Source organism: Bubalus bubalis, chromosome 4 (genome assembly GCF_019923935.1).
Source record: "Bubalus bubalis isolate 160015118507 breed Murrah chromosome 4, NDDB_SH_1, whole genome shotgun sequence".
Classification (NCBI taxonomy): Eukaryota; Metazoa; Chordata; class Mammalia; order Artiodactyla; family Bovidae; genus Bubalus; species Bubalus bubalis.
Genome location: NC_059160.1, coordinates 16,381,565 through 16,400,790, shown reverse-complemented (window position 1 = coordinate 16,400,790; position 19,226 = coordinate 16,381,565). Strand labels below are relative to the sequence as shown.

The following is a 19,226-nucleotide window of genomic DNA, read 5'->3' as shown; positions in this document are numbered from 1 at the left end:
TCCAGTCCCGGAGCTGGGCAGAATGGCAGAGGGGGCCCAGGACCAGAACTCAGAGTAGAAACCGAGTGGGAGGCCCACAGAGGGAGCAGCCTTGCAGTTCCTCCCACCCTCGCTTTGGCGCCGGTGCTGTCGGCCTCCTGCAGAGCCCTGGCTCCCTCTAGTGGCCGCAGCTCCCCGCCACTCAGGCCAGGTAGCCGAGCCTTAGACTGTGGCTCAGTGGTAAAAAAAAAAAAAAAAAAAAAAAATCCGCCTGCCAATGCAGGAGATGTGGGTTCAATCCCTGGGCTGGGCAGATCCCCTGCAGGAGGGCATGGCAACTCATTCCAGTATTCTTGCCTGCAAAATCCCATGGACAGAGGAGCCTGGCAGGCTACAGTCCATGGGGTTACTGAATCAGACACCACTTAGGCACCAAATAACAACAAAGAGGGGCTCATCCTCCCCCTGCCCCCAGGTAGTTCCTGCGTTCCTGTCTCAGAGCTCGGGCTCTGCTGGAGCCAGAGTGTGATAGTGGGTCTCCAGTCACACACTGGCCCCCTGCTTGCAGGCTCACCCAGCCAGGGGCCTGTTGATCACCCCAGGTCCTGAATTTCCAGTTTACTGGAAGTTACCTGTCCTCAGGCCTCTGCAGCTTGCAGGGGGCGCTGCCCAGACAGTGCTGACCCATCCCAGGAGCTCCAGGACTCAATCTGGGAGAGGCCTCGTACACTGGAGGAGCTCCCATCCCCAGCTCCATCACCTCTCTGGTCAAAGGGCTTGGTGAATCTGCAGACACTTTGGATCCCATTCTCCAAAAATGTGCACACACACAATGTTTGATATTTTTAGGAATTCTTGGACCCCAGGCTAAAAATCCTAATTCCCCCCTGGGGAGGGGAGAGGGGGAAGGCAGGCCAACGAGCTCCCACCTGGCCAGGGAAGTATAGGCAGTGCCAGCCTCCTGACCTTATTTGCTGAATTGCTTCATCTTTCTGTGCCCTTCCCAGCTTTTTTTTTCTTTTTGGCTGTGCTGAGTCTTCATTGCTGCTCGGGCTTTTGGGGGGGCTACTCTCTACTTGCGGTGTGTGGGCTTCCCTTGTTGCGGAGCACAGGCTCTAGGTAGGCGTGTGAGCTTAAGGAGTTGTGGTTCCCGGGCTCTAGAGCACAGTCTCAGTAGTTGTGGTGCACTGGGCTTAGTTGCTCTGTGGCATGTGGCATCTTCCTGGATCAAGGATCAAACCCGTGTCTCCTTCAATGGCAGGTGGATTCTTTACCACTGAGCCACCAGGGAAGCCAGCTCTCAGCTTTGCTATCCAGTTTTACCACTTCTAGGAGCTCCATGTTCTCTCCCTCTTTCTCTCTTACTAGAGTAAGACTCCTCAGACACAGGAATGCACGGTGACTCAGACTTTAATGGAAGTGTTCATTTCAGCGCCACAGAGGTGCTGGCAGCTGTGAAACATGGCACGGGGGCAGCTGGAGGAAGAACGGGGAAGCTAGGGCTGGGGGGAGAGGGACAGGGGGCAAGTCCCCAGGTGCACAGCCCCACCTCTGGCCCAGGAGCCATCACTGAGGCCCCTTTCTGCTACCCTTCCAGTTCCAGCAGGACCCCCACTCCAGGCCATCTCAGAACCTACAGTCACGTGAAATACAGACACGTGGTTCCCCCTCCAGTCAGGCCAGTTTTCTGGCACCAGAGTTATGGTGAAGTGATTCATTAACAAGATGAATGAAAAATAAATAAACGAATAAATAATACAGTAGAGCCTTAGACCAGGCCTGAGCAGGCAGCCAGCCCACCCCAGCACTCACACTCAGCACTGCCCAGTTCCTGCTTCATAAGCAGCCTGGAAACGTGTGGACTCGGCGCAAAGCACACACAACACACGGCCCCTCCACACACCTCGACAACCAACCCAGACGCTCCACACAGACCCCAATGGGTCTTCTGTGAATCCCCTTACGGTCCTCAGTCCATGGCAAGTTTTCAAGGAGAGAGAAGAGGAAGGAGGGAGAGGCGGAGAGCGCGGAACCCAGAGGGTGGGAGCGCGGAGACAGCAAGGCTAGACCAGCCAAGGCGCAGCACAGAGGGTCAGCCGAGCAGGACTGGAAAGAAGAGGATCCAGGAAGAGGACGGAGTGAAGGGGTTCCAGATCTCCAGGCAGGGAGGGGGCTCACAGCACACTGGGGTTGCGGAAGTTATGTCCCGCAAAGCGAGCTTCATCCCCTAGTTCTTCTTCAATTCTGAGAGAGGCGAGTCAGAAAGGAAACAGTCAGCGAAGCAGAAGGACCCTGCTTCTCTTTCCAGGAGTTCCCCCGCCACATCCTCCAAGCCCCTCGCACTACCTGCTCCTGGGGCCTGGCCTGAGTGATGGCATTCCCTGGCTTTCCATGGGCCGTCAATCAGGCCATCTGTAGACCCATCATTCAAAACCAAATACTTTCTGGATGTCTACTGTCCTCCAGGCCCTGGGCACTGGAGACAAAACGGTGGCCAAACAGCCTGTGACTCTCTGAGCCCTGGGTTTCCATTCCCTGGGCTCCCTTACCTCATGAGCTGGTTGTACTTAGCCAGACGCTCAGAACGGCATGGGGCACCAGTCTTGATCTGAAATATCCCAAAAGATAAACAGCTCAGCGGCCACCCCTTCACCCCATGAAGGAGAGCTCACACTCCTTCGAAATTGCCATGATGCCCACAAACACCTGGAAGGAGAGCAACCTGAGCCTAGAACCCCCCAATTGCACAAAGGGCTCCCTGGCGCTCACCTGGCCTGTGCACAGCCCCACCACCAGGTCAGCGATGAATGTGTCCTCAGTCTCTCCGGAGCGGTGACTCACCATGACCCCCCAGCCGTTCTCCTGGGCCAGCCTGCACCTGCATTCGGTGCAGCAGCAGTGAAGCCCAGCCCACAGGCTCTCCCCAGCCCTGACATTGGTCAAGAAACATCTGGAGGGAAGCTGTCCGGGGTGGGGGGTAGAGAGAATCGGGGGGCATGGAGGGAGGAGAACCAGGAGAGCCTCGGGGCTCCCTGCCTCCTTCTGCACTTGTGGGCAAGGCTGGGGTGGGGTGCTGGCAGGACGCATCCTGCAGAAACGGGTTGAGTGGGGGAGGGCCCAGAGGCACTCACGCTTGGATGGCTTCGGTGACTGAACCGATCTGGTTGACCTTCAGCAGCAGACAGTTGCAGGCCTTCTCCTCCACCGCCCGCTCGATTCGCTTGGGGTTGGTCACTGTCAGGTCATCACCCACAATCTGGATCCCCACATTGGCTGTGAACTTGGACCAGGCCGCCCAATCGTCCTGGTCAAAGGGGTCCTCAATGGAGACCACTGTTGGGAGAACAGAGGGGGCTCTGCATCAGGTGGGAACGCCCCCGCTTAGAGTCCCTGCATGGACAGATCAGATTCCCTGGCCAACTCAGCCTCCTCCCCTCTGAAATAAGCCTCCCCTGACCCATTCTTTTTCTTTAATATTTTTTACAATTAAATTTATTTATTTTTAATTGAAGGATAGCTCAAGCAGTGAAGAATCCGCCTGCAGTGCAGGAGACCTGGCCTCCATCCCTGGGTCGGAAAGATCCCCTGGAGAAGGAAATGGCACCCACTCCAGTATTCTTGCCTGGAGAATTCCATGGACAGAGGAGCCTGGCGGGCTGCAGTTCATGGGGTCACAAAGAGTTCGACACGACTGAAGGACTAATACACACTGCTCTACAATATTGGGTTGGTTTCTGCCAAACATCAACATGAATCAGCCATAGGTATACCTATGTCCCCTCCCTCGTGAACCTCTCTCCCACCTTCCTCCCCATCCCACCCCTAGTATTTTATTTATATTTATTTTTTATTTATTTGGCTGCGCCGGGTCTTGGTTGGGCCCCTGCATTGGGAGCACCTCGTCTTAGCCACTGGATCACTAGGGAAGTTCCCCCTGACTCATTCTTATCTTGATTTTTTCACAAAATCTTTCAAAAAAAACAAGGGTTCAGAAACTTTCTCACAACCTTTCTTTGCATTTTCCTGTTTTCTACCAGGAGCCCCTCTTCATGGCTGTTCGAAACCTTTCATTCTGCAGTTTATGCCTACTTTCTCTTGCTGTGTCTCAGGAAATGGAAACCAACTGCTTCCATTCCAGGGATAAGAGTCACTGGCAGACCTGGGGAGGGTGCTTCAGCTCCTCCTCCCCCATACAACAGTCCAGCCCCGTTCAGCATCAGTTTTGTTTTCTTTTCTTTTTTTTGCTGAGCTGGTGACTTGTGGGATCTTAGTTCCTAAACCAGGGGTTGAACCTGTGCCCTCGGTAGTGAAAGCACAGAGTCCTAACCACTGAACCACCAGGGAATTCCCCAGCATCCGGTTTTATCAACTGAACATCCTGAACTGTGCTCGTTCCAGTCACCCTCTCACCACGCCTGTGCTGTGCTGTGCTTAGTTGCTCAGTAGTATCTGACTCTTTGTGACCCCATGGACTGCAGCCCCCACGTTCCTCCATCCCTGGAATTCTCCATGCAAGAATACTAGGGTGGGTTGCCATGTTCTCCTCCAGGGGATCTTCCCAACCCAGGAATCGGACCCAGGTCTCCAGCATTGCAGGCAGATTCTTTCCCAACTGAGCCACCAGGGAAGACTTACTGTGCCCAGGTTCTTCCAAACCCGCCCCATGACCCCAGCAGCTTCAGAGATTGTGACTTTAATCAGGATTCAAAGCAGATGGAACAGATTCATCATGGGTTCCTGCCCAATCACAGGACACCCAAAGCCCAGCCTCTGCAGGAGACCCCTTCACGCCATCCCTGGTTCTCAGGCTCTTCTCAGGACATCTCTACCAAGCACCTGGGTCAGCACTCATCAGGTCCAGAGTTGCCCCCAACACACCCCTGCCTGCCCCCTGCCCTCCCCCGGCCACAGCCCTTGCTCTCACCAGGATAGTCCCTGACAAAGTCCTGGTAGAGGGCCCCCAGCTGGTCCCCGGTGATGTATCGGGAAGGATCAGCGGGAGACTTAAAATCCAAGTCATATTTGCCATCGCGGTAAAACTCCGAGGCGGCAACATCCATGCCAATGACGATCTTTTCTGTGTAGCCAGCCTTGTCAATGGCTTCCTTCACCAGTTCCAAGGCTGGGGATGGAACACAGCAAGGTCATCAGCAGGAAGGGTGGCCAAGGAGGAATGAGAGGAAGAAAGAAATTCAGAGCAGAGGTGGAGGGCTGTTGCTGGGGAGAGTTCTGCTTAAGGTTGTTTTGGGGTTATTCCCAGGATTGCGATGAGCAGGCCACCTTCTAGGAAGGCAGGGGAATGGAATTCTGTTAATAACAGTTTGTTTTCTTTTTTAATAGCTACCATTTATTGAGGGCTAACTTTATCACCTCAGCGCTTTACACCTATGATCTAACTTAATCCTCACGATGATGCTAAGAGGTAGATGCTGTTGCTATTCTTGTTTTGCAGATAAGAAAGACAAGCACAGAGACTGTTCAAAGAGCAAGATCACCAGGAAGTAACTCTTCAAGTCAAGGTTCACATCCAGGCAATTTGGCCCCTAAAAGTTAACTCTCAGCCACTACCTGCCTGTATAGTTTCTCTTCACTCTAAGGTTTCTGCCAGGGCAGGGAAAAAAATTAGGGATCCTAGAGGCCTAAGAGGTTGGGGTGGAGATGGGATAGATTTGGAGTTCGGGGTATCTCATCAAACTAGAATCCATGGTGAGAATGGATCCCATGGGTCACCTGGACCACCTCCCAAAATCCTCTAGGGCTCCCATGGGAACTTGCAGATACTGACACATCTGGCTGGGCAGGTAAAGGAGATCCTCTTAGGCCTGCACATGAATTTGTTAGGCCCTCTGTTACCCACTCCAAGGACTGGGACCTTGTAGCTCAAGGACCCTCACGCAGCCTCCTGGGGACCCAGTGAAGCATGTGGCCCTTCCTGATGTCCTGGAATGGAGCAAGACGGAACTGGGAGTAGGGTCTTGGTCTCACCCTCACTGTTCTCCAGGATGTTGGGGGCAAAGCCACCTTCATCCCCCACGTTGGTGGCGTCCTTGCCATACTTGTCCTTGATGACGCCCTTGAGTGTGTGGTAGACCTCCGCCCCAAGTCGCATGGCATCCCGGAAGCTCTCGGCCCCCACCGGGAGGATCATGAACTCCTGCATGGCCAGCTTGTTCCCAGCATGAGAGCCACCATTGATCACGTTGAAGGCCTGGGAGCCACAGGAGGACAGAAAAAGTCACAGAGCTCTTCCCTCTCCACCCCCAGGAGTGTAAACCCAAGAGCCCAAACTTCCCCCAGCTTCCGGACTCAGAACCCTCCATCCCGTGGTCCCTGTCCTCTCCCTACAGCTGCCCCAATCACTCTCCTCCCATCAGTCCTCCCAAGGTTTCATGCTTCCTCCCCACCCACCCCTGGGAGAGGCACAGTGCTCACCGGCACAGGCAGGATGAGGTCTGAGTTCCCGGCCAGCTGGGCAATGTGTCGGTAGAGGGGCAGTTCCCGCTCGGCAGCCCCTGCCTTACACACAGCCAGGGACACACCCAGGATGGCATTGGCCCCAAACTTGGCTGGGAGATTATAGAGGAAGGCACTGATCAAACATGTCCCCTTCCCCTTCCAACCCTCAATTTTTTTTTAATAGCTAGCATTTATTGAAGGCTAACTATGTCACCTAAGCACTTTACACGTGTGATCTCATATACTCCCCAAAGGAGCCATAAAGGAGACCCCCCAGTCCAGTAACCTCACCCATCCTATCCTGCAAGCAGCAGGGGGCGGGGTGTGATCAGAAAGGGCAGCGAGCTGCACTTCTTGTAACCATCCCTGAGACCACAGACTCTCTGCCACCAACTCCCCCCCTCCTTATGCTGCAGAGTTCTCCCTTCTGTCTCATGTCACTCCCTCCCATTGGAGGAGGCTACGAGAAGGGCTAGTCCTCGGGCTCTCCTTCCTTCCTTCACTTCTCAGTCTGTTCCACGCCCCCCCCCGCCCCCCCAAACCCACTCTCTCCCAGCCCCTGCTTACACTTGTTCTCAGTCCCATCCAAGTCCAACATCAGGTTGTCCAGCTTCTCTTGTTCTACCACAGACAGACCCTGTGAGCAGAGGCCCCATCACCAGGAGCCAGGATGGAGGCTGGACCCTAAGACACCTAATATAGGCACCCCTCCCCCATCCACACACAGGCTCACATCCACCAGGGTTCCCCCAGGTTCCTGTGATAGCGACCTGTCTGGATTAGGGGACTCAAGCCCCCATGGGAGCGGGGCCCCCTTCCCTCGGTAACCATAACTCCCCAGAGGTGGCCCTTTCTCCCTCTTCATCCCCTTCCCCTAATCCAGGGCTCCCTCCAGGATCCAGTCCCCACCCCCAGCAAAGAGCAGGCCTCACTGAGCTGATGAGGACTGGGGCAATGGTGGTGTTGATGTGGTCCACGGCCTTCAGGACACCTAGGGAGAGGTGGAGAGGTCAGGCCAGGAGGGACCACGTAGAGGAAGGCATGCAGGAAGAGGGCTGGGGAGGGGCATGAGGCCCCCAGCAGAGAGACAGGGAGCCCAGAAAAGACAAAGGGACTCACCTTTGCCCAAGTAACGCTGTTTGTCCCCATCCCTTAGCTCCAGGGCCTCGTAGATACCAGTGGAGGCTCCACTGGGCACGGCAGCCCGGAAAAGACCTGGGAGGGGAATGCCGCAGAAAGAGAATGGAGAGAGAGGACAGCACAGGGACCCGGGATTCCTTCAGCCTTGCAGCTCTGCACTCCTGTGGTACATCCAGCTTGCTCCCCACACTGCTCCTTAACACACACACATACACACACACGGAGGCAGATACACAAGCGGTGGCCTCCTCATCCACCCAATTGAGGTCCCACACACACAAGGAGGATACCAGAGAAATGGAGCTTTGCAGGCAGCACACATGGTGTACACACAAAGAGCATACACACACGGTGCACACACGCAGCACACATGGTATGCACCCACAGAGCACATACACACACACAGTGCATACACATATGGTGCACACACACACAGAGCACACACAATAAACCAGCACACAGAGACTGGCTTATCTCGGCTCCCCTGGACAAGGAAGGTCTGCTCCCAGACTCTAGGCTCCTGAGCCTGGCCCAGCAGGGCACCCCCACTGGGAATCCTCCCATCCCAGGCCGGTACACCCAGCTCCGGGGCTGTGGGAAGGTGCCCATTACCTTTGGCAGTGTGGAGATCCACCTCCACCGTGGGATTCCCACGGGAGTCCAGGATTTCCCGGGCCCAGATCTTCTCTATGGACATGATGGCTAGGATCTCCTTGGGTAGCAAGGAAGGAAGGAAAAAGATAAGAGGCTTAGAGGGGTGGAGCCTGAGATCAGTGGGAGGGGCCAGAGGCTGGGAGGCTGGGAGCGACAGGAAAGAGGTTACTGCAGTGGGTTGGGGGTGGGGAGGAGTTGGGTGCAGTCGCCGGCGGTAGAAGGGATCCCCCCGCCCGTAGGGAGAGAAGGTCAATGCAGTGAGGAAGGGGAGGTCACTGCAGTGGGGGGCGGGGTACAATCAAACGACAAGATGGGAGGACACCGCAGGAAGGAGGGGAGAGCCGCGGCAGTGGCTCCCTCGCCCCCTCAGCAGTTCGGCCGCCGGCTGGAGGGGTGCCCCCAGCTCTCCTCCGGGCGGTACGGCCGCCAGGCTTGCACTTCTCCTTTGGCGTCAAGAAAAGCACGGGTCGTCTGGGCAGCGTGGGGGGAGCCTCTCCTCCAGAGCCCCCATCCCACCCAAGCTAACACCCCAGCCCCCACTCCGAGGTCCCAATCTCCCTCCAAACGTGTGTCCCGCCTCTTCCCGAGAGATGTAGACGAGTCCGGGGCGAGGGTCCTCCGTCTCTGGGGTTGCCGTGGGCAGGGAGAAGGAGGGGAGACCATGGGGAGGGGCAAAGCTGGGCTGGTCCTCCCTCGGGCCCTGGACAGACTCTCCGCTCCAACCCCCCTTCCCCGTGCAGAGGAGAGCGGCGCTGTAACGGGCGATGAGAGGGCGATGCAGGGGAGGAGGGGCCGTGGGGGTCTCGAGGAAGTCTGGGGATGCTGAGAAAGGGTGAGGGAAGACATCTCTCCGATGCGCTTCTAGGGATGTGCCAGGGGAGAAATGCACAGTCCCGGGAGACCCCGAACGCTTATCTTCCACGGAACCGGAGGGGCAGAGGGACACAGGGAGGGGTCTGCGAGGGTGGAGAAAGGCGCAGTCAGACACACGCAAGTGCGGAGAGGCCTGGCGCCCGCATGACGAGGGGGTGACGGCCTGAAACCGAGAGGAGCGGCCCGGGGAGGACGGGACAGGAGGCGCCGGGGAGGCGCGGGTGGCGGAGCAGGTGCGCAGAGCGGCGGGGCAAGGGATGCGCGAGGCCCGAGGAGAGAGGCGGGGGCGCGGCGGCGAGGGGAGGGGGCCGGAGGGGCTTCACCTCGGGGCTGCGGACCCAGCCGGTGGCGGTGGCGGCGGGGCTGGCAGTGGTGGCGGCGGCGGCGCAGAGAGAGCGGGAGTGGCGGCGACGGCTGCGGCTCCCGGGCGGCGGGCGGCGGGCGGGCTGGGGGAGGCGCCGATAGGGCCGGGCGGGCGCATGTGACCCGGAGCCCCCGATGAGTCAGGAGCCGCCGGCGGAGGCGCACGCAGGAGCGCGGATGGGGGGCCGATGGGATGGGGCGCCGATGGGATGGGGCGGGGAGTGCTAGAGGAGAGCGACGTGGGAGGGGCTGGGGACCAGCCAGGACCTGGCCCCCCACCGCCCACGTGCGCTCAGACCCACACCCAGTACCCCCTGTAAAGTAACAGTCAGCTTCACGCCAGTGATCAGCCAGGAAAGCCCACAAAGGACTCAAGTGTCTCAAAAACCGAATCAGACACCAAAGTATCCCAATGTCTCTTTATTGGAAAAGCAAACTGTTCCTCACACCCAGGCTGCCGCCTCCACAGCTCCTCCGCAGATTCTTCACGCAGCACCCGGGGCCCATCGAGGCCTGGCTCCCTCCAGACCTGCCCCCCGGAGCTGCTTGCCGCCTAGTCACCGCTGCCCAGATGCCTGTGAGGAGCCTGGGCGGCACGCTGTGATGAATTCCCAGGTCTGGGACAAAAGTGGGCATCTTCTGTCTCCGGATGAGGGTGGGTCTAAGTGTGGGGCTCCCCCTGACTGGGGTCTTCTCAGTTTTGGGGGCCAGCGTCCCCCGATCGCCTGGAGGAAGAAAGTAGAAGCCAAGCCTCTGGCCACCCGCACCCCCACACTCCCCCACCCACACACCCCGCCTCTGCCCCACTGAAGTGCCAGCTGCCACCCTTCCCTGGGCTCACAGCCTCTGTCTCTTTCCACCTCCTTCTGCCCTCCTATCCGCCTTCTGCCCCTGTCCTGTCATTTTTAGCCTCCGCTCTTTAGTGCAGGATTTTCCTCTCCCGCCTTCTTCCCTAGGCCCAGTCCTCAGATGCTGCCTCCAACCCACCCCACCAAAGCCCCTGACCCAGTCTTTCCGTCAGGTGTGGTTGCCCAGCCACACCCTCATCTCTGCCTGCTGCCCCTTTCTCGGGACTTACTCCTCAGGCTTTCTGATATATCACCTCTGCCTCTCTCAGCTCCTCCCAGGCCCTTCTGGCTCTTTCTCCTCCCCGTGAGACACCCATGACTCCTAACCCAGGTCTCCCCAAGTCTTCTTGCCTCTGCCTTCCCCATCCACCTCCTCCCTACAACAGCCGGTCTTCCTGCCTCCCCACCCCCTTCCTTACTGTCTTTGGAGGCCAGGGGAACTGCTAGGTGGATGACTGGTCCAGTTCCGACTCAGGCTCGACCTCAGCCTCCTGCTCCTGCTCCTCTTTCATCCTCTGCCGGATCTCCTCGGCCTCAGCCCGCTCCTCCTCCTCATAGAATTCCTTGTCCAGGCGCTCCAGATGAGCAATCTGCACCAGGGCTTCCTGGCGGTAGTCGTTCTCGTCGGTGCATGGGTTGTCCAGAAGCACCAAAGCTCGCAGCCTGGGTAGGTCCCGCAGCTTGGCAAGCTCCCCCAGGTCAGCCACCATGTTGCCCCTGCCGGTGCAGGCAGGAAGGATTCACCAGGGAACGTGGGTGTCAGAGGCCAGCTGCCAGGCCTGGGGCCTCGCGGGGGAATCTCCCACGGGACTCTAGTTCCTCTAGAAACATGGCCTCCGTGGACTGGCTGGATTTGCCGCAGACAGAGGTGCTGGGCAACCCTGCTCCAGTCTGTTCTGCCCTGGGGAACCCTCAGTGCCACGGTCTATTCTGTAATGTCTCGTGTGTCTCCTTCTGGATCAGCAAAGCTAGGTCTCAACCCTGTCTTGTAGCTGGGGACGAGGGAGGAATCTCCCTTGCAAGGATAGGCTTCCGTCTAATCAGAGAGGTTAGACGGTGGGACCAGAACCAGCAGAGAAGAAACTGGGCTCTAAGCTCATGGAGACGGTGCTGTCTGGGTGCTCCCACAGGAAGGAGCCCAAAGAATAAGCTTCCCCCCAAAGCGCCTCATTGTACCGCGCATGCATGCATGCTCAGTTGCTTCAGCTATTCACCCCTCAGTGGTCCACCATCCCTGTTTCAGCTACTGACATTTTCACGATCACCCTGAGGGATAGGTCTTAACCTCAGCTTCATTTTATAGGAAACTCAAGTGTTTGTTAGTCACTCAGTCGTGTCTGACTCTTTGCAACCCCATGAACTGTAGTCCACCAGTCTCCTCTATCCATGGGATTTCCCAGGCAAGAATACTGGAGTGGATTGCCGTGCCCTTCTCCAGGGGATCTTCCTGACCCAGGTATCGAACCTGTGCAGATTCTTTACCACTGAGCCACTGGGGAAGCCCCCATTGTATGGTACTCTGTGTTTATGTTCATGCTCTTGGCTTACAGCTTTGTGAGATCAGGCTTAAATGTTTCAGCCCTATCTCAAGGGAGGGGCTGAACCACGCACGGTGCTTCTCGTGTGTGGAGTGTAACATGCCCTGTGTGCTGGACTGTCCTTGTTTTCAGGTCTCTGGCCCCAGAGGCACCTCCCAGTCACTGAGACAAACCCTCCGTCCTACACTTACTTCCAAATATCCCTGGTTAATAGCCACTGAGGAAGGTCCCTTATCCCTATCTATACCATTAACTGCAGAAGGAAATGGCAACCCACTTCAGTATTCTTGCCTGGGAAATCCCATGGATGGAGGAGCCTGGCAAACCATAGTCCATGGGGTCTCAGCTAAACCAGCTTAGCATTCATACCATTGACAGGCAAACAATACGCCCTCCACTGTACCAAGATGGCACAGGTGGCACAGACCAAGATGGCAGAGCTAATTCCAGGAGTCAGGGCAGGACTCTGGGCTTCAAGGTACGTCCACCACTCCTTACTCGGAGACTCTCTTTCCACTGCTGTCCTCGAAGAGGATTTGGCCTTGGTAACTAAGCAGGCAATTTCCTTACATCTTTGCTTAAAGATTACACACATAAAATCCCCCATCAGACAGGAGCTGCTGCAGTAAAGTCTCGCCTGATCCTCAGTGCCTTTCCATCTATTCTTTTAATGACTCCCCTTGCCTCAAATCTGAGCATACCTTGTGTTTGAAATCAGTATGGGGCCATCCCTTACAGGGGAGACTCAAGAAATGAGAGGCTGGAAATCGGAAGGGGAATTGGGACCCAGAAGATGGAGAAGAGCAGTAGAAACTTATATGGGATGGAGCTAGACTGTGAGTCCCTTGAGAACAGGAACCATCTCTGATTCCTTCAGCCGGTTCTCAGCACAGCACAAGGCCTGGCACATAGCACCTTCTCAGTATGTGAGTGGAATGAATAGGATTCAGGAGTCTCGGGCTACAAAGGTTCCAGTGCTGCATGCAATTAAGACTGATGCAGAAGACAGTCAGGAAAGGAGGGATGAGGACGGAGGATGAGGGAAGAATCTGTGAGAGGGCTGGAACTGGGGGACTGGGACCAGAGGACTCCAAGGGTAGGGGCGAAGTGGGCCTGGAGGGATGCATACCTTAGGTTGAGGTACTGCAATGATTTCATTTCCTTGGAGAAACCACTCAGAGTCTCAATCTGGTTGTCTCGAAGATGCAAGGTAGTGAGATTGCTTAGGTTCTCCAAGCCTTCCACCTTCTTCAACATGTTCTGGGCCTAGACCCAGGATACAGTAGATAGATTGGGAAAGGGGGGCAGGGGGGAAAAGGAAGAGAAATCAGAGAGACGTGGCAGGGCTTCCCTGGTAGCTCAGTGGTAAAGAATCTGCCTGCCAGTGCAAGAGACATAGATCAGAGAAGACCCCACATGCTGCAGAACAACTAAGCCCACCTGCCACAGCTACTGAGCCTGTGCTCTAGAGCCTGGGAACCACAACGACTGAGCCCAGGCACCCTAAAGACTGTGCTCCACGACAAGAGAAGCCACCACAATGAGAAGCCCTTGCACCACAACTAGAGAGTAGCCCCTGCTCACTGCAACTGGAATAAAGCAATGAAGACCCAGCACAGCCAATAATTAATTATATGTGTGTATGTGTGTGTGTGTGTGTGTGCGCGCGCACGCGCGCGTGCCAGTCACTCCGTTGTGTCTAACTCTTTGAGACCCCATAGACTGTAGCCCACCTGGCTCCTCTGTTCATGGGATCCTCCAGGCAAGAATACTGGAGTGGGTTGCCATGCCCTTCTCCAGGGGATCTTCCCACCCAGGGATCAAACCCAGGTTTCCCGCATTGCAGGCAGATTCTTTACTTAGATTTGCAAAACAGCAAATCTAAGAGGTAGAGAGGGTGAGAAAGGGGAGTGGAGGTGAGTAGAGTTCCATGTTGATAGTAAAGAATCCAGGAGAAGCTTTCAATCAACAGAAAGGTTGGCAGTAAACCCTACTATCCAGCCCACCACAGCCACCTCTGATGAAGAAAATGCTTCAACCCACCCCCACTACCCCCCAGCCCAAGAGCCTCACTGCTCCACCAAGGAGACATGGCTTCAGCAGCATTTTGGAATGAAGAAGCTCAAGGGCTTAAAAGACTAGACACAGGACCTTCCCTGGTGGTCCAGTGGTTAAGACTTCCAGCGCAGGAAACATGGGTTCGAGCCCAGTTTGGGGAATTAAGATCCACATGCCGTGTGGCCCAGCCCCCCACCGAAAAAAAACTTAAAAGACTAGACACCTAAGTGGCCTCCTTAGCCTGATGCCTGTACCTCAGTTATGCACATGGTGTTCCAACCTATATCAAAGCAAACTGTCTCTATGTCATTCACACGTTGTGTACTATTAGCCCTGTTAATTGGTGAACACCTTGTCTATTTGGATTTTGCATCCTCACAGCATTGGGCACCAAGCAAACACTCGGCGTTTGGAAATAATGCCAATTATCATAAGGATGATGAAGTTAGTAGGTGAGTCCACTAGAAGCCAGACTTCCCTGGTGACTCAGTGGTCAAGAATCCACCTGCAGTGCAGAAGAGGGTTTGATCCCTGGGTCGGGAAGGAGGATATATCTCCTGGAGGAGGATATGGCAACCCACTCCAGTATTCGTACCTGGAAAATCCCATGGACAGAGGAGCCTGGCGGACTCCTCTGTCTATAGAACTGCAAGAGTCAGACACAACTTGGGGACTAAACCACCACCTTCTAGAAGCTGGTATCCTGGCCCCCAGGACAGTGCCCCCTTTCCAGCACCCACCACCCTGTGACCCAGGGCGCTACCAGGAAGAGGTTCTTCAGCTTAGGGAGGTTGATTCCCAGGGTGCTATTCAGCTGGTTCCCCCGAAGCTCCAGCGTGTGCAGGCTGATCAGTTTTTGGGGATCCAAACCTGTCACCATGTGGATGCGGTTCCCTGAGGAGAAGGAGGGTGTGAAGGGTTCAGAGGGCCACCCCAAGTGTTCAGCAATAGAGCCTCTGCATCATCTTCTGTAATGCCAGGTGGATACAAGGAGGGCCAGCTCCAGATTTAACACCCACAGGGCCTTGGGGCGATGGTCTGGTGGTCCAAGGGCACAAGGGATGTGCCCACCTAAGTCGTTGAGGCATGAATGAGGGGTGCCCCACAATCCATACAGCTAACTCCCTCTCCTCCTTCAAGTCTTCACTCAGGTGTCAACTTCCCAATGACATTTGTCCTAGCCAACTTGTTTGAAATCGCCACCTCCCCCCACCCATTTCCTTTACCCTGATCTATTTTTTCCATTGTACTTTTCCCTTTTTTTTTGTTGTTCTTTTTTAACGCTTATCTCCTTTTAACACGCTTTATAAAAGTTTACTTATTTATTGTGATCGTTGGGACTTCCCTGGTGGTTCAGTGGTTAACACTCCACACTTCCACTCAGGGGCACTGGTTCAATCCCTACTTGGGGAACTATGATCCTGAATGCTGCATGGTGTGGCCAAAAAATAAATAAAATTAAATATTGTGATCATCGATGATTGCCTGCCTTCCCTGACTAGAAGGTAAGCTATGCAAGAATAGAGAATTTCTTTGTTTTGTTCACTCCTATATCTCCAGCACATAGAACTGTCATTGTGAACCGCCACGGGTGTCTGAATTAGTGAGTGAATAATGTAGGTTGCTCTGTTGCACAGCCAAGGGCCATGCTCCCCACTGCTATTGGCCCCAGGCGAGGAAGGAATTGTGGGAGGCCCATCCTAAGGCCCCACCTTTGAGATCCAGGCTGGCCAGACGAGGATGAGAGATGCCCTCTGTGTCGGTGATCTGGTTGTAGGCAAAGCTGGCAATCTGCAGGTAGGGCAGTTCGTTCAGCCGGGCACTCCGAAGCTGGTTGCCATCGGCCTTGAGCCAGAGCAGGTGGGTGAGGTGATTGAGTGGGGACAAGTCTGTCAAGTGGTTTTCAGAAACATCCACGTAGCGCAGATGGATGTAGGAACGCAACAGGTGGATGTCTGTCAGATCCCTAGGAGGTAGTAGAGGCTGGCTCAGGGTTAAGAATCCAGCAAGGGCTGTCAGAGGTGCTAAAGCAGAAGGCAGCGTGAAGATGGCTTAGAGTGGAGAGAAGAGCAACTGACAGATGGGCGAGTTGGGGAGGGGAAGGAGAAGGTAGGTGGGTTCTCAGCCGTAAGCAGGCACCTCGTGTCTGTGAAGGGCTGAGAACCGGCACTCTGGAGGACAAGTAAGGGAGTCCAGCTGGAATCTCCACCCCACCCTATCCCCTTACAGCCTCCAATGCCGCAGGCCAGCTCTGACGCAGGGGGTCACAGCATCCTGAGAGGTAGACTCTATCCTTCCCTCCTAGCTGGCTCAGGATGACAGAGATCCAAACTCAGTCAAAACACCCAGGATGAAGGGTGAGAAAGGAGACTAGGTCCCACAACGTTGGCCTGCTTCTGGTCCCCCATAAACACACCTGTCCTTAATCTCCAGCTTGACGTAAGCATGAGCCAGTCCATTACCCGTCTTGCAGAGCAGAGAAAGCCCTTCTTTCATCATGTCCTCTGTGAGGGGCGTGGATATCCACTGCAGGAGGAAGTGGACTCAGGCATGCCTTTCCAGCCCAACCCCAGCCCCTAACCCCAGACCCCTCCGCTTCCAAGTTCTCACATCCTCAGACTCCTCTCCCTCCTTCCTGTAGTCCTCCCACTCCTCTGTCTCCTTCTCATCATCTTCTCTTTCCAGATCATCCTGGTCTGTCTCAAAGTCTTCCAGGTCATCTTCATCTGACATTTGTCTTCCCTGCTGAAAGCTCTGGAGTCAGATCAGGCTGGGTCCTCGCCCTGAGAGAGATGATCTCGGTGTTAGCCAATGCTCCCTCCTTCACCTCCATTAATGGGTACCCCTTCCATCACCCTATCACCCCCCGGATCTCTTGCCAGCCATGCTTCTTTCCTCATCCCTGTGAACAAAGCATTTTGACTCCCAACCTCCACTTCATACTTCCCACCAAGGATCCCTTCCCCTTGGATGCTTTCCCAGACCCCCACGACCCTGCCCCTCTCAGTGGCTCCAACTCCTCCAGCAGCTAGTTGTCCAGCTTCTTGGGCTCCCCGTTCGCCAGTTCTTCCCACTTCTGCCTGAAGCCACCTTCTTCTCCAAAATCCCCTACCAACATCTCACCTCCCCTCCCTTTCCATCCCTGACCCCTGCTCCAGTTCTTTCTTCTAACTCTTCCATCCCACGTTTCCCTGTCCCCTCCTGGACACCAGCCGGTCATGCAGGCTCCAACCCTCCCACTCAATCTTCTTTGGCAGAAGGGACACAGACCCTGGTTCTGCTCAACCAGAAGCTGTCGTGGAGAGGTCTGGCCCCGAGAGAGAAGAGCTGTCTGGTAGAGGACAAGGGAGAAGGAGGCGTTGTATACTGCTGTTATGGCAACGGGGGACCGGGCACTAGGCTCCCGCAGCTGGCAGCCGTTAAGAGGACCTGCGAATAACCGAACTGAAAATCCGCCGCGAAGCCTGGGGGCCAGTAGTTGCCTGGTAACGAGCCCCGGTTCCCAGTCCTAGGAACCCGGATGGGGCGCGGTAATTGGCCCAGGGCTGAAAAGCCAGTGGGCGTGACTTACTTAGTACACTGAGGGGAGGGGCAGAGGGCAGGGCTAGCCAGTAAGTCACCTGAGACCTTAAGGAACTAGACTACCTCAATGCAGGAGTATTGTGAATTCAAAAGCAACTCATTCCCTGAAGCAAAAGGTGGACAAATACCAAGAGCTAGAAATACCCAATGCCAAAGAATGCTCAAACTACCGCACAATTGTACTCATCTCACATGCTAGTAAATTAATGCTCAAATTCTCCAAGCAAGGCTTCGGCAATACGTGAACCGTGAACTTCCTGATGTTCCAGCTGGTTTTAGAAAAGACAGAGGAACCAGAGATCAAATTGCCAACATCCTCTGGATAATGGAAAAAGCAAGAGAGTTCCAGAAAAACATCTATTTCTGCTTTATTGACTATGCCAAAGCCTTTGACTGTGTGGATCACAATAAACTGTGGAAAATTCTGAAAGAGATGGGAATACCAGACCACCTGACCTGCCTCTTGAGAAACCTGTATGCAGGTCAGGAAGCAACATTTAGAGCTGGACATGGAACAACAGACTGGTTCCAAATAGGAAAAGGAGTATGTCAAGTTTGTATATTATCACCCTGCTTATTTAACTTATATGCAGAGTACATCATGAGAAACGCTGGACTGGAAGAAACACAAGCTGGAATCAAGATTGCCGGGAGAAATGTCAATAACCTCAGATATGCAGATAACACCACCCTTATGGCAGAAAGTGAAGAGGAACTAAAAAGCCTCTTGATGAAAGTGAAAGTGGAGAGTGTAAAAGTTGGCTTAAAGCTCAACATTCAGAAAATGAAGATCATGGCATCCAGTCCCATCACTTCATGGAAAATAGATGGGGAAACAGTGGAAACAGTGTCAGACTTTATTTTTTGGGGCTCCAAAATCACTGCAGATGTTGACTGCAACCATGAAATTAAAAGATGCTTATTCCTTGGAAGGAAAGTTATGACCAACCTAGATAGCATATTCAAAAGCAGAGACATTACTTTGCCAACAAAGGTCCATCTAGTCAAGGCTATGGTTTTTCCTGTGGTCATGTATGGATGTGAGAGTTGGACTGTGAAGAAGGCTGAGCACCAAAGAATTGATGCTTTTGAACTGTGGTGTTGGAGAAGACTCTTGAGAGTCCCTTGGACTGCAAGCAGATCCAACCAGTCCATTCTGAAGGAGATCAGCCCTGGGATTTCTTTGGAGGGAATGATGCTAAAGCTGAAACTCCAGTACTTTGGCCACCTCATGCGAAGAGTTGACTTGTTGGAAAAGACTCTGATGCTGGGAGGGATTGGGGGCAGGAGGAGAAGGGGACGACAGAGGATGAGATGGCTGGACGGCATCACCGACTCGATGGACGTGAGTCTGGGTGAACTCTGGGAGTTGGTGATGGACAGGGAGGCCTGGCCTGCTGCAATTCATGGGGTCGCGAAGAGTCGGACACGACTGAGCTACTGAACTGAACTGACTGACAAATACCAAGGTCTGGTTCCCCCACCTTCTCATAGATCCCACCCATTGATTATTTTCAAGTAGACTTTTGGCAGGTGGCTTCATGGAATGGAAGGAGCCCAGGCCCAATGTTATCTTAAGCTCTGTGTTGGAGTCTTGACAGATCTGCAATTTACTAGCAATTTACCTAAGACTCCACTTTCCCATTTGTAAAATAGGCTTACAGGTACCAACTGATAGAGAGGGAGTAAGAGTATGACTTATGCTGAAGCCCTCTATGGATTGCTGAATCCAGCG

At 54.7% G+C, this 19,226-nt stretch overlaps 2 protein-coding genes across 2 annotated transcripts; both read right to left on the bottom strand.

The window, feature by feature from the left end:
* Positions 1–1,371: 1,371 nt before the first annotated feature.
* On the bottom strand, positions 1,372–9,641 carry ENO2 (enolase 2). Its single transcript, XM_006065850.4, has 12 exons — positions 9,426–9,641; positions 8,188–8,287; positions 7,555–7,650; positions 7,368–7,426; positions 7,003–7,072; positions 6,412–6,545; positions 5,965–6,187; positions 4,904–5,101; positions 3,111–3,312; positions 2,749–2,857; positions 2,529–2,587; positions 1,372–2,223 (listed from the first exon to the last, which is right to left on the bottom strand). Exons 2-12 carry the CDS (start codon positions 8,270–8,272, stop codon positions 2,154–2,156), a joined length of 1,305 nt encoding a protein of 434 aa, XP_006065912.1. The 5' UTR covers positions 8,273–8,287; positions 9,426–9,641; the 3' UTR covers positions 1,372–2,153.
* A 229-nt stretch (positions 9,642–9,870) lies between these two features.
* LRRC23 (leucine rich repeat containing 23) lies at positions 9,871–17,381 on the bottom strand. The gene is made up of 8 exons (XM_006065849.4): positions 17,180–17,381; positions 16,520–16,692; positions 16,326–16,435; positions 15,622–15,875; positions 14,673–14,803; positions 12,981–13,117; positions 10,733–11,030; positions 9,871–10,190 (listed from the first exon to the last, which is right to left on the bottom strand). Exons 2-7 carry the CDS (start codon positions 16,640–16,642, stop codon positions 10,757–10,759), a joined length of 1,029 nt encoding a protein of 342 aa, XP_006065911.1. The 5' UTR covers positions 16,643–16,692; positions 17,180–17,381; the 3' UTR covers positions 9,871–10,190; positions 10,733–10,756.
* Positions 17,382–19,226: the final 1,845 nt, after the last annotated feature.